This window comes from Prunus dulcis, chromosome 1 (genome assembly GCF_902201215.1).
Source record: "Prunus dulcis chromosome 1, ALMONDv2, whole genome shotgun sequence".
Taxonomy (NCBI): Eukaryota; Viridiplantae; Streptophyta; class Magnoliopsida; order Rosales; family Rosaceae; genus Prunus; species Prunus dulcis.
Window position 1 is genome coordinate 24,051,765 of NC_047650.1, and position 15,560 is coordinate 24,067,324.

Here is a 15,560-nt window from a genome sequence, read left to right on the forward strand (position 1 = left end):
TTTTCTCTCTGTCATGTTTGGATTCTGATACAGTTCTCTTTCATATTTATATATCCACTTCTTCATGATTCATTCAACCAACTCTCTCTCTCTCTCTCAAAAAAGAAAAAAAAAAAAAAAAACTCCCCTGAACAAAATTCCCATTTTTATCCAAAGTGATGGATTGAGCATAGATATGCCATGTTTCAGTGTATCAAACAATTGTACTATCAAATCCAACTGATCGAATTTATACTATTTATGTTTTAAAGCATTCAAAATTTACCAAGTTTGTATCGAAGATACTTAGCCCAAATATTAGCAATAACATTAGTCAACCTCTATTATTAATTGTAGTATCGGCCTGGATTTCTTGCGAGATTTTTTTCTTTTCTATGTACGTAAATAGCATCCAAATAAATTTCAAGAAATCCAGGTAGGGTGACTTGCAAGAAATCCATATTTGATTAAAGGGCAAGTCACACTACCTTGATAAACTAGTTTTTTTTTTTCTTTGCAAGAAATCCATATGCTGTGATACTAGTTTATTTTTCATTTCATATTTGATCCCCACTTCCTTTTTGGCAGACCCTGTAATGGGGGATGATTCTATTTGAATTCAAGTAAGCCGCTGAGATCAAATAGCATTTGATCTAATGAAGTTCTTATTCTTCTAGTGCTGTTTCAAAATATTGAAAGTCGTTCTGTATTCGATTTTCCATTTCTCTATTGAAAAAAAAAAAAAAAAAAAAGGGGGTTGGGGGACAAATTTTAGATTAGTTTATCAAAGTAGTGTGACTTGCCCTTTAATCCGAGTTTAATCCCTCTTCTCATATATTAAAGTAGTTGGAATATCGTTTCGTCAATAAATAAAAAAGGGTTAAATATCTTTTGGGTCACTTGATTTTACACGAAAATTCAATTTGGTCACTAAGAAAAAAAATTTACCCAAATTAGTCACTGTGTTTCCCAAAGTTTAGAATTTATAGACATTTCATTAAGTGCAATTTTTATTTTTTATTTTTTATGAAGCACGTGCAATCTTCTTCTTGCAACTCAATGAGTTAGGGTATATTGTGCTATTAGGGTTTAACAAATTGGAGGAAATCTTGAGTTGAAATCGGAATTGTGAGGTATAAGTTCACGGATTGGATGCTATTGAAGCCTGAATCAATTGAGTGAGAATCGTATTGTGACTTCGGATGACAAGGAGACGTAATCAAGGTGATATAGCACCATTTGTGACTATTGTCAGTTTGGTCACTAAGAAATTGGTCAATACTGACCTTTTTTTTTCTAGTAATATATATACTTTTTGACAGGACCCGAACCAAATTCAGCTTTAGAATTTGAGTCGAACCCTGTGCGTGTCCGACACTTGGCGAATGTCGGGCACAATTGACCTAATTGCCCTTCTAATTGAATTTTCAACCTTGACTCCTGCCGAAAATTCGGCAGAGTCTCCCTTATAATTTGCTCAATCCCAAAATTTCCTCCTGTCAGAACGAGTATAATATCCACACAACCAACCGCCAGCACTTCAACATACATGCCAAAAGTTCCAATCTCACTCTAGGGCAATAGATCAGAGCAATTCTAATAGTTTACAGATAAGTTAATCGTTTTACCAACCATCGCTTTTGTAACAAGAAGGCGCGGAAGTCAAGATGGCCCGGTGGTGGATGTCCTGTGCACGCTACAGCCTGGGGGCGCAAAGCATTTGAAATTGTGAGTGGACAAAAATAAGGGTTCATAAAATATCTCAGAATATACTAACCCTCATTGTAAAAATAGTTAAGTGAACTGAATATATATATACTCTGCAATTGAAGTATACTAAACTCACGGCATTCACATGCTGAAATCAAGGTATTTATATATTGAAATAAATATATACAATCGTATTCAAGATAAAATTTTCATGAAAGCACTGAAATCAAAACTTGCATAAAAACACTTAAATCAAATTTGCATAAAAGCAATGTACTCAAACCTTGAATCAAAGCACTGAAATCAATCAAAACTACCACTCGGATGTACCCCTGTAATTCCGTCAATTCCTCTGGCAGGTCTCGGCAACACACAGTCTATCCGAGCCGCAAATCCTGGCAGGATTCAGGGGACCGCAGTCAGCCTGATCCGCTGGCAGGTCTCAGTGACACAAAGTCAACTCGAGCCGCAACTGGTAGGATTCAGGGGACCGTAGTCAGCCTGATCCGCAATCCTGGCAGGTCTCGGTGACACAAAGTCAACTCGAGCAGCAAATCCTGGCAAGTCTTGGGACACCAAGTCAATCCGAGCCGCAAATCATGGCACTCACGGTCCGAGCGTCCCCGAAACTCGTGAGGCAAATGTCAAGTGCACTGACAAAACTGAGGGTAAACTGGATGTCCGTAGACATCTGCATAACTGAGGGTAATAACCATAGATGGGTACTCACGGTGGTTTAAAATATATAACATTTTTGGAAAATCTGTTGAAGAACTGAATTTTATTAAATCAAGAATTCTGAGAAAGTATACTATATAAATATTATAATATTTCTGAAAAATCTGATGAATAACTGAATGTTTATTAAGTCAAGAACTCTGGTATCATCAGAAAATATAAGGTTTCTAAAAATTCTGATAAATCTATGCATTTCTGTTAAATCTGAAACTGTACTGCCACTTTATCTGATATAAATCTCAGACTCTGCTCTCTATAATTCTTTAGCATAGTTAAATAAGCAGTACAAAGATAAAGACATTTGGCTTCACAAACCATGCTAGGAAAATTCACAATCAATTAAACTTATTCAAGATCAAATAATGTAGTTCATTTATATAAAATCATTTATAAAAGAAAAGTCCACTCACTCCTGGTCCGAGCTAGCTAGACCTCCTGTAGGTCTCTTCTGCAGGTTTGCCTGGTCCCGGATGCCTGGGTAAACAATCAGGAATATTTAATTAATAAAACTGCTCGGTATAAGTTTTTTAGTAAAACCCTGACCCCCGACTTCTAGAAGTGCGTGCACTAACGTTAAAATCCTTTTTCTGCCCACTTAGGTATTTCAGATGTTTAAAAATCATCTGAAATGACTCGAGACTTCACTAAGTGATAAACTTCCATATTAGTCGATACGGAACCCCGTGGGGTCCACGACCTCCAATTACCAATCTGAGAGTTCCTTTAAGTTCCTCACATTTAAGGAACCATATCCTGGAAGTTTGGTCTGAAACTGACGATCGGATTGACCACGATCGTGAAACATAAAAGTTCCAAACCCTAGCCCCAGGGTTCGGGATTTCGGAGTATCCGGGACTCGGATTCACAATCCGTCGAATCCTACACAATTATGAAATTACGTAGAATAACATATCTGAAATTGAGTGCGATCCAACGACTCGACAGTACTGAACCCGGGAATCGCACAATATGGAAAATCCGTTCGAGGCTCAAACGGAATCCAAATTGAGATCCACGAAATCCTACGCGCTCGTGACAACACGAGGATCACAAAAATACAGAGGGTCACTGCACTACCCTCACCCACACGCCGCAGCACGCGCCGGCAGCGATGGGTGTCTAAAGCGATTACGCCTCGCCGGAAAAACTTCAAACCACGGCTCCAAACTCCTACCCTAGGTAAAACACCATATTTGGAGCCACTTTTGTTCTTGGACCTACCCCAAAAAGTGGCCGGAAGTGGCCGATCGCGGAGGCCAAATATTGGCCGAATTTTCAAACTCAAAAATCCAATAGCTACACTACGAATCGATCTATTCCTACCCAACAGGCAGCTAGAACAGCTCGAGAGGTTCAAGATCCATACCTGGGTCGACAGAAATGGTGGCAGGAGGAGGGAGATCGGCGGCTGTGAAGTTTCGGTGACCTCCCGGCGGTTTTCTGCATTTTTCGGCCAGCACTGGTCGTTGGCGGGCGGGGGAACGGTTGGCGAAGTGAGAGGAGGCGACGGCGGTTCGAACGCCACCGGTCCCGTGGCCAGTGGTGCCCTGTGGCGGCACCGGCGATCTCTGGAAGGCGATGGGCCGTCTGCGAGGGAGAGGAGAGAGAGAGGGTCGCGCGAGGAGGGAGAAGGCTGAGCTGGTTTTATAAATCCAACTTTAAAATATTTACGGTTGTGCCACTGAGACTCTTTTGACCATAACTCTCTCGTTACAACTCCGATTCGGGCCCACTACGTGTCTATGAACTCATTTCACCGTGCTCTACGCAATAGTGTAAATGGAATTGTCAAATTCTTTCTCGATCAAAAAGTCACCTTTTTCTTAATAAAATATTCCGATGGCAAAATTGTCTTTTCGCAAAATAAAATATTCCTTAATTATGAATTTTAGGTTTGGGTTATCACACTTTTGAAATACATTAAAATCTTATCAAAAATCTTGTTAAATGCTTATCAACCTACATGTGTCATATTTGAAATATTGTCTCCAAGCAGTATTTTAATTCATTTAAACAATATATAGTAGTGGAATGTATGAGTGTTGTACTATAGTTTTAAAATAATAATAAAATAAAAATGAAGGGGCCTAAAATATAGCCTTGCATGGTTGGAGATGAAAAAAATTAGCTCTACACTATTCTTCTAAGAAAAATAATATTTTGGAGGGCTAAATTATAGCCCGGTGCTCCATTTAGCCCTCATGGCTACAGATGGCCTAACAAAGGAAGTCACTAACTGTTTTTTTTTTTTTTTTAGTGACAAATATTTAAAGACTAGAATTTGTGACAAGCTTCTAGTGACGACCCAATGACCACCAATGTTTGGACACTAATTTCATTCAGTGACCATAATCGGTATTTTTTGTAACCAATTTGTTGGCCACTAAAAACTGTTTTTATTGTTGTGTTCCTATAAATTGTGTTTTTGGTTCCCTAGGAAGAATTCTCTAGAGTTTATTATTCTCTTTAAAATGCATTTAAGCTTATCACATTGTTACTAGATAAACAAGTTAAGTAAATCAGAAATAGTGGTTATTGCAACCAAAAACCAAAAAAAAAAAAAAAAAACGCTTGGGGTCACTCTCTCGTTAAGCGAGGAGAGCCGCACGTCATATCTAAGGTTCCCCCTCAAGGCCAGCCATTGCCATCACGCGTCCAGCCGCCGTCACTCCCCCTTTGTCTGTGATAGGTGTTGTCGTCGTCTCACCTTCTCGCCACGAATGACTAGTTTTCTCTCTTCCTTCTTCACTCGGGCTCATCGTAGTTGCTCATCAACTGGTCCATTGGGATTTTATTGGGTTTGGTCTGGTATCGATTGCGAGCACGGTCGGAATTAGGGCTTTCTGCCCTTGTGTCTCCCTCGCGCCACCCACATGCTGGTTTCAGTGTCTGTGATTCTGGGTCTCTGTCAGTGTTTTCCTAAGCGTGCTAGTGTTGAGGAGATTCCTTGGATTTTTGCTTTCCTATCTCTGTCTTTCTCCTTCACATGTTGTGGTTTTTTTGTTTGGCTTGGCTCGGTGGTTAGATAGGAAATTCTCTTTGTTATGTCTGTGTTAAGCTAGAACGTGCAGGGGCTTGACAACCGTCGTACGTTCAATGATCTCAGAAACCTCTTACTGGACGAAACACCATATATTGTTTTCCTTACTGAGACTCGTATGACTGCTATCCAGATGAGAGGCTTGGTCCGAAGACTTGGTGTGGGCCGAGTCCTCTGTGTTCCCAGTGAAGGGCTCTCTAGTGGTCTCTGTATTCTTTAGAAGACTGGTTTAAAGGTTGTGTTGCTCTCATCCTCTTCGGGACATACTGATGCTTGGGTTACCTTTCCTAATTCCTTTGTTACTTGAATTATTGGGTTCTATGGTAATCCTGACCTTAATCAACTTTATTCTTGGGAGCTTCTTCGCCATTTGAGTCAGGTGGATATTGGTCCATGGATGTGTTGCGGTGACTTCAATGAGATTTTGTCTGTGGACGAAAAAAATGGCCCTCATCTTGGCTCTATCGGTCAAATTGAAGATTTTCAACGGGTAATGGACAACTGTAAGCTGTAATCATTTGATTTTGTGTGTCATCCTTTTACCTGGACAAACAACCGCAAAGATGACGCCAGTGTTCAAGTGCAATTAGATAGAGGCTTTGGTAATTTAGCCTTGCTTCACCAGTGGGGCAATTTCACCATCTACCATTTTTCGACATATTCTTCTGATCTTCACTAAATTTTTCTCCTCCCTGACTCACAGCCTAGTGTTGATGTTTGGCGTCGTCGGAGTACATGTCGTTCCCAATTTGAGGAACAATAGACAACTGGCGAAGACTGTGAAAGAATAATTTAAGAAGGGTGGCATTGTCAGGAATCTCCTACGACTAATCTTGCTATCTGTGCTAAGCGCCTCTGGAAGTGGAAAATTCAAAAATTCAGTCATGTGAATTCCAAAATTAAGTTTTCGCTTACCTCTTGGCTTCCTTTCAAACTATTGCCCCCTCAGAAGTCATTCTCCAGAGCAAGAAATTGGTTACAAATGAGCTCGACAGGTTACTGGAACTCAATGAACTATATTAGCGCCAATGTTCTAGTGTCAATTGGTTGCAAGATGGTGACCGTCACACTTCCTATTTTCACAAGATTGCTAATCACAGAGCCAAAATTAATTTTATGGTACATATTTTTTAGGGAGATTCACTATTATATCATATATAGGAGCCCAAATTATTTTTTAAAAAAAAACTATATGAAATGGACTTTAGAAACACACCCAAAACCCATTTACAACATAACAAAAAGGCTTTTAACTTCTTTTAAATTACAAATCTGCCATTTATTTCTTAAAACAAATCCAACCCAAAAACCTCATAAAAAAGCCTAAAACACTCAATAGGGCATCAAAGTAATTTAATAATCAAAATTAAATGCAATAGGGCATGTTGTCATTTTTTGGGTTTGTTTATAGAAATTAAATAGTGTAGGGTTTATTTATAGTTTTAATGCTAAGAATGGGTATATGACTAAATATCTCTTTTTATGCTAATTGTTGACGCACTGTCTAACCTCACTTGGGTGGGCCTTTGATGCGCTGCCACGTCGACAGACCCAAGGATAGAAGTCGGTGGCTGTTCTCCTACAAAAAGGACTCTCCTATTGCCAAAAGGGGACCCAAAATAGACTGGAAGCCAAGAGAAGAGAGTGCTTTCGGCAACTTTTTCTCCTGTCCTCCAGATCTCTCTCCTCTCTCATTTGTAAAGGCTCTAGCCTATCCCAATGTAATCTCTACATATATATACAAATACTACAATGAGTGGATGTAGCCCGATTTTATGGGTGAACCACTCAATCTCTTCGTTCTACCTGTATGATTGCGATATTACGGCTGTCCCAAAATTACAGGTTCAACACCAATAATGTATTAATTGCAGAGTGATCCCGCGAAGATTGGTGTTGTATTTCACGACTACTATTATCATCTCTCTTCTTCTACAGGCACAACTATGAGTAATGAAATTATAAGGCTCTCTCGACCTGAGTTCCTCAACTGACTTAATGGTATCTATCTCTACTCTTCACTCAGGAGGAAGTGGAAATTGCCATCAAATCTATGGGGCCCACTAAAGCTCTTGGTTGTGATGGGATGCCGGCTTTAGTCTATCAGCGTTACTGGAGTATTATTGGCTCGGATATCTGTCAGCTTTGTTGATAGGTTCTTAATGGGAGTGGTGGGGTAGCTGATTTCAACCATGCATTGATCACCTTAATACCGAAAGTTCCGTCTCCCTCCCGGGTAACTGAATTTCATCCCATTAGTCTCTATAATATTTTGTATAAAATTATTTCCAAAGTTCTTGCCAATAGGTTGAAAAAAGCAATGTCATATCAGAATATCGAGATTAATATGAAGAATCTATGCAGAGTCCACTGCCCACATACCTCCAATCCATCTGAAGAGGACATGGCGATCAGTTTTGGATCTATGAGCATAGGAACTAGACCTAGTACTAACTCAAATGAATTTTATGATGGCTATGGTTATGTCATATTTGATTATAGTGGAACTAGTTATGGAGCTCAAGATGATAAAACATATTATGGACCTACTAGTTGGTTAATCCTAACTATCCCATGTATGGGAGGACAATAGGGAGCTCAAGAGAGACCTATGTGCACCATGTTCAAACATGGCTTACAAACTGCTCAGGTTACATGACTTGGTATGACTATTGTATGAATCTATATGGTTGTTCCTCATTATTTGAACCTCATAGGAGCTCTTCATTTATGTAGATGGACACTTATCTAAATTGTAATACAATGTTTAAACAAACTATGGATTTATGCATGGTTTATTCATTCTAATCAACATTTTATTTTTAAACTTTTCATTAACGTGCATTACATACCACTTATATTTCATCATATGTATATCTTATTATTAGTAAAGTTTGAGTTTTATTTGTTCAATACATTCATTGATAATGTACATAACATCTATGAAAGTTTTACACCAAAATTATGTGTTTCAATGCCTATATCTATCATTTTTGTTGATTTTTTCCCGATACCTAAAACGATAACAATATATCCCCCTAAATATCCGTAAATTAGAGGCCCGATATTATCTGCACGGTCAATGTTTTAATCCTTGCCAAGGCCTATGATCGGGTGGAATGGGTATTTTTGGAATGGATGATGCGCACGATGGAACTCCTTGATCGCTTTATCCAGTTGATCATGGGTTGTATGACATATGTTTCTTACTCTTTATTGATACAAGGGTGTCTGCTAGGTCACCTTACTCCTACTCGAGGTCTACGCCAAGGAGATCCCCTATCATCCTATTTATTCCTCTTAGTGGCTGAAGGCTTTTCACCATTACCTCAGAAAGCCGATTGAGATTCTCGAGTCTACGGGGTTTCTATTGCTCCTTTTGCACCTTCTCTTAATCACCTTTTTTTTTTTTTTTGGTGCAAATGACAGTATCTTATTTTGTGATGTTGAAGTTACCCAAATAATGGAATTGAAGCGCCTTTTTAGCCTTTATGAAGCAGCCTCGAGACAGTAAATAAATTTTCCCAAGTCTGCTATCTGTTTTAGCCCATCCACCAATAAGTCAATCCAAGCTCAACTCCATGCTCTTCTGGGGTTACTGGTCATTCCTTGCCATGAACGTTATTTGGGTCTTCCTACTATAGCCAGAAAAAATAAAAAACATATGTTCCAAGCTATCAAAGATCGTGTTTGGAAGAAGATTTCATGATGGAAAGGCAAACTTATTTCTAAAGTTGGGAAGGAGGTGCTTATTAAGGCGGTGTGTCAAGCAATGCCTACCTATTCTATGAGTGTCTTTGGTCTACCAACTGGCTTATGTTATGAATTGAGAGTATTTTTGCTCATTATTGGTGGTCTAAAAGAAGTGAAAAAGGTACTATGAGCAAGCACAAGACTGAAGAAGGTCTCAATTTTCGAGAACTAGTTTGTTTTAATCAAGCTTTGCTTGCCAAACAAGGGTAGCATCTATTGAAATTTCCCAATTCCCTCATTGCACGGATGCTTAAAGCTCGATATTTTCCATAGTCTGATTTTCTGCATGCTCAAGGGGGTTCGATACCTTTTTTTAAGTGGCAATCAATATTATGGGGTTGTGAACTCCACTCTCGTGGTCTTCGATGGTGTATCGGTGATAGCCGACTTGTGAACATCTACACCAATCCGCGGGTATCTCACCATCTTACATTTACTCTTCAATCTTCTCCTTGTCTCCCTATGGATTCTAGAGTTAGTGCTCTTATTACTGCTAGTGGTAATTGAAATGTTTCTGAGATCTACCGTTTATTCACCTTTCTTGAAGCTGAACTTTTCCTATCTATTCCTCTGAGTTGCGATACTAGTGATCGCCGTATTTGGCATTTTACTCATAATGGTCGGTATACAGTTAAGAGTGGATATTAGACTGCATTGGAATTTTAAGCTCAGATGGCCTCTTTATCTGTGTCCAGGTCTTCCTCTTCCTCCTCTCAGCAGCTATGGAAGCATCTATGAAAGCTTAAAGTTCCACCGAAGATGCAACATTTCCTCTGGCGTCTCGCCCACAACGCTCTCCCTACCCGTGAGGTGCTTTTTCGGCAAAAAATAGTCCAAGATACCACTTGCTTTCGTTGTATGGGTCTAACTGAAACTGCAATGCATGCTCTTCACGATTACGCGGTTAGTTCTTCTATTTTGCTCCTAATGGGTTGGGCTCAACTTCTCGCAACTTTACCCTGTCATGATGCTGCAATCTAGCTATTGGCTGCATGGGATATTCTGCCTAGCTCACAACACTCTTTGTTTACTATTACTTTGTGGTTCTTGTGCAATGCCTGAAATGCAGCTTTGTTTGGTTCTCCTGTCTTGCCCCCTAATCAAATAGTTTTTAGTGCAAAGAACTATGATGTTGAGTATCATAAGGTTTTATCACTCCATCATAACTGGTCTTCTTTTCTAATTCCTGATAAAAAGTGGCAGTCTCCCCCTCTTGGTTACTTTAAACTCAACATTGATGGTTCACTTAGCTTGAGTTCTGGTTTACATGGGGTTGGTGTAGCGGTCAGAGATTACTACGGTCGTCTTTGTGGGGCGGTAGCGATGCGTGCTCTAGCTCACCTACTGAGTTGTATGCTCTCAACTCACCTAACACCTCTCATTATTGAGTCTGACTCTTCGACCGCCATCCATTTGATCCTTCAGGAAGATCCCTGTTATGCAGCAAAAGGGGCTTGTCAAAGATATTCGCTGGATCCTCCTTGCCCCCCTCCTTCTCAGCCCGCCTTATTCCCCGCACAGCTAACGGAGTGGTGGATCGTCTTGCGTGCTTCAGTCTTGGTCAAGAGGCCTTAGCTTTTTGGTTTTATGACCCACCTCTTTGGTTACAAGATTGCCAAAATGAGGACTCTCCTGAAGATATTGTTGCTTGACTCTCTTGTAGTTTAGTTTTGACATGTATGACATTCTTTCCCTTTTTGAGATTTTGTCCCATTGGATTTTCCTCAAAGAGATTTTAACGAGGCCACTCTATACATGTTTTATCCTTGTAATGCTCTAATTTTCTAATGAAATCCATCATCTTCTTTATAAAAAAAAAAAAATTAAAAAAAAAAATACAACAGAACTCTACTGAAGCAAGTCATATGTCCAATACCTCAAACTTGCCTCATCGTATACTTTCGAGCACCTTATTCTATCTCATATACAACAAATTGTATCAGAGCAACATTCGTTCATAACTGAGCGTTGAGATCCACTCTAGAAGACATCATCATGAGTTACTTTACTTTCATAACTGGCCCTTTTTTTTATTTTTTTAAAGAGTATAATTTTATTTTATTTTTTTAAAAAGTAGACCCAAGTTGTAGTCTTTAATTACCAAAAGCTGAAGACTAACAGGCCCAATTTTAATGCTACACTTACCACATTTTTATCCCACATTTCTATACCACATGATGTGATATGTCCATATTATATACCACATCAATTAAATCAATGAAGTGTATTTTAATTAAGACAATTAGAAAAATAAATACTGGAATAAATCATAAAATAAAATAAAATATTAAATAATTTTAATTGATGTGATTGTCCACCTCAGCTGCCACATAAGATGGTATAGGGATGTGATATACAAATGTTGTAAAAGTAGCATTATTCTTTAGCAAAATCAATCAATTTCGTACCATGATTAAATTTGATGATTTAATTAAAATAAATTTTTTTAAATAACAAAATAAATTTCAATAATTAGACCTCAAAGTGTACCTACAATATAAGAGCATCTCCAACCGATATGCTCCAACCGAATTGTCAAAGCTGATGTGGAATGAAAGCTGGAGGTTTAGCCGTTAGTTTTGACATCCCAAAAGTAAGATGTCAAATGAATATTTTATTATTTTTTAAAGACAGTTGGTTGTTACTTTCATTTTTTTTATTTTTTTATTTTTTTCTTCTTTATCTTAAATGATTTGACTGTTAAAATAATGATTTATTTGACATATCGGGTGGAGTGTAAAATTGTGTAAATTTCAAATTGCCATATTAGCCATCAAATTTAAATTTGATGTTTGGTATTTGACATCTCCCTTGGAGATGCTCTAATCAATGTTGTCAACTTTTTTATTTGGATAAATTTTTTTATGACAATAACAATTTTTTACTATAATAGTAATGGGCTTAGCCAAGTTGGCTAGAAAGGATGCGCTCCTCACTCTGCACCCGAATCCCCCTCCTCGTAGTTTAGATTATATTAAAGTAGAATATCATCTCTATCAAAAAAAAACAAAAAAAATTAAGTGAAAAATTAATGGAAGGTGTTTTGTGAAAGCAATGTGAAACTCCATATTATATTAGTGTAATTTCCGAAACTTAAATGGATTTTGTAAAAACACCAAAAGCATCAAGAGGTTATTTTACATGAGGAGGTATTAGTTTAAAATAACCTACTCGAATCAAATCTACATGGATAAACTATTTTTCCGTTTTGGATTATTGTTTTTTCAGTCTTGTTTAAGATTTGTGTATACACATCTTTGATTTATTCATGCAGTTTTTTTTAATCAATATAATTGTTTGATTTAAAAAAAAAAATCAAATACAGAGCTTTTTGAAAGAGGAAACCAAATTTACTGGACAGAAGTCTAAACCAAAATGTCGGTCTCTATACTCTCAACTGCTCTTGCGCTGGAAGTGTAAGTATATCCACGGGCACATGACCAAAAATACACAAAATTCAACACCCCAAGTGCAGCTATTAGGAAGTAGAAATAGTCCAGTCTGCCGGCATTGATATCATTGTCTAGCCAGTTAGGCTCCCCATGCTTCCCTGTAACACTGTACACAATGCTCGCCACCACAGCGCTCAAATAAGTAGCCCCAGCCGTGCAAAGATAGATCAGAGAATTCCCAATGCTCCTCATCTTCTCAGGAAACTCCTTGTTGTACAATTCAATGTGCCCGACAATGCCAAACAACTCAACCATGCCAAGGAGCATAAGCTGTGGAAATAGCCAGAAAACTGATATGGGCGCAACGCCATCTTCTGAAGCTTGTGACAAAGCAGAAGCTCTCCTTTGCCTCTCAACGAGTCCCGCCACCACCATGAACAGAATTGAGAACAAATACCCAATTCCTATTCTTTGGAGAGGTGTGATGCCGTTTTCGTGTTTGGTGATCTTTCTGAGGGCTGGTTGGAGGACACGGTCGTAGAATGGGAGGCATATGCATAATGTGATCAATGACATCATTTTGACTGAGCCAGCAGGCATTTCGAAATTGGGTCCAATGTGCCTGTCCATTTTGAGGGCTTGTGACACTACAAATGTTCCTTCTTGCGCATAGGCCATCACGCAGATTCCACCAGAAGCCCATATTGGGAGGATTTTCATGAAGCATATCACCTCTTCAACCTGTTGCATGCTGCACAGCCTCCATGGATTTGAACAAGACCCATCATCTTTTAGGTCATTGTCCACCACTAAAGCTGCTTTCTTCAAGAAGCTGAGCTACCAAAGTAGTGCGAGAATTAGTAAATGAACAAGCAAACAATGGTGATTAAGCAATGTAAGGAAAATGAACCCATCAAGCTTTACCTGAATTTTGTAGTGAGAGAATGCTTGGAGAGCACCAAATTTCCATCCGACGAAACATCCAAGAAAACCCCGCAAACCCTTTCGTCGTTGTGAAGCTTAAGATGGCGCTTCTTGTAGGCAGCAACAAGAACTTGTGTAAAGCTGCTAAATGTGGATCTTTTTGGCTTCACATGGTGGTAAATTTTGGAGCCAGCCAAAAACAAGGGAATTGAAGATGACATGAGGAGGGTGGGGATCCCAAATCCCCAGGCCCAGCTAATAGAGTCTTGAATGTAGATCACTAGAGTTTGGTTGATCAACAATACCACTGTGGACGAAGCATAGTACCAATTCAAAAAGCTACTCACATTTTTTCTTCCTTCCACAGCGGTTGGGTCAAACTGGTCAATGCCAAAGGGAATGCTGCAGGGCCTAATTCCACCTGTGCCTATGGCTAGCCAAGATAGGCCGGCAAACAAGAAACCCAGTTGGGTTTTTGTGTTGGAGACACATTGCACAAGATGTCTTTGCCCTTCAGGGATGCAAGGTGGAGGTCTTAATTGTGGCACAAAGGCTGTCAGAGTTATTGTTACCATCCCCTAATACACAAAATTAGGACCCAATTAAGCTAATTAATCATGATTAATTAATGTTAGATAAATGCTGATTAATTGTGTACCAGAAGACTTGCAAGGGAAGCTAGAGCAATGGTGAGAAATTTGCCAAGATACATATCAGCAACTGAGGCACCAACGACTGTCAATAAACAGTAGCCGCATGTCCAAATGTTGAGAATATTGGCAGCAGAAACCTGATCCATGTGATACTCCCTCACCAAATACACCATAAAATTTGTTGTCAACCCATATGTTGCCATCTTCTCAATTGATTCATTACCTGCAAAAAATAAAAAGTCCCAATTCATAGAACTTTTCAATTTTCTTGAATTCCAAGCGCGCACACACACGCAGATATATATATATATATATATATATCACATATATACCTAGGATGTAAGCCACCTTCCATCCAGGCTTTGAATCTAATAAGTCTACAGAGTCGTCTTTTTGTGGCAACAATGCCTCGGAGGATGAAGAAGACTCATGATCAGAAGAAGGGTTTGATCTGCTTTTTCTGAAGCAGAAGGAGAAGCACGTTTCCCTCACCATCTTTCTCCCTCTGTAATGTAAGTTCGGAGTCTGGTCAAGCTCATATACAGGGGAGAAAGCCACTTTGGGAGCACAAGTTGGGAGGAAGGGGGGCACGTGCCCCCCGTGCATCAGGGCACCCCTATATTTTCCTACTGAGTTGTCAAGCTCATATACAGGGAAGAAAGCCAAGTAGCACTTGCTGACTCAGGCCAAGTATTAAAATAAAAAAACGTCGCCTAATTCAAACTTTATAATTTACATGAAAGTATATAGCATCATACATAATATATCAATACCTAAGATGTAACGTACGGCCTTCCATCCAGGCTTTCTTCTTTGGACTGTACTTGCATCCTTTTGTTGCAACAATGGCTCGGATGATGGAGACTCATGGGAAGGCATTGATTTGCGTTTGCTGAAGCAGGAGGACAAGAAAGAGCTGCTTTTATTTCCCCCCGCTATTTTTCTCTCTGTCATGTTTGGACTCTGATACAGTTGTGTCATATTTTATAAATCCACTTCTTCATGATTCATTTAACCAACTCTCTCTCTCTTTCTCTCTCTCTCAAAATCCCCTCTACCAAATTCCCATTTTTATCCAAAGTGATGGATTCAGTGTATCAAACAATGGAAATATCAGATTCAACTGATCAAATTTATACTATTTTAGGTTTAAAGCATTCAAAATTTACCAAGTTTGTTTCAAAGATACTTATTTCAAAGGGTGGTCGGTGCTATTCTTATCACATTTTTTATACCACAATTGTAGACCACCTTATGTGGCAGCTGATGTGGACATCAATATCATTGTAGACAAAGAAATTTTGGTAAAATAAATTCCACTGGACAAGAAAATAATTAGGGTTCGGTGGATTGAATTGCGAGCCTCATAAT

General features: G+C 38.9%; 1 protein-coding gene across 1 annotated transcript; it reads right to left on the minus strand.

Moving 5' to 3' along the window:
- Positions 1-12,585: 12,585 nt before the first annotated feature.
- LOC117616926 (protein NRT1/ PTR FAMILY 2.13-like) lies at positions 12,586-15,068 on the minus strand. Its single transcript, XM_034346272.1, has 4 exons — positions 14,963-15,068; positions 14,195-14,412; positions 13,537-14,114; positions 12,586-13,444 (listed from the first exon to the last, which is right to left on the minus strand). Exons 1-4 carry the CDS (start codon positions 15,066-15,068, stop codon positions 12,586-12,588), a joined length of 1,761 nt encoding a protein of 586 aa, XP_034202163.1.
- Positions 15,069-15,560: the final 492 nt, after the last annotated feature.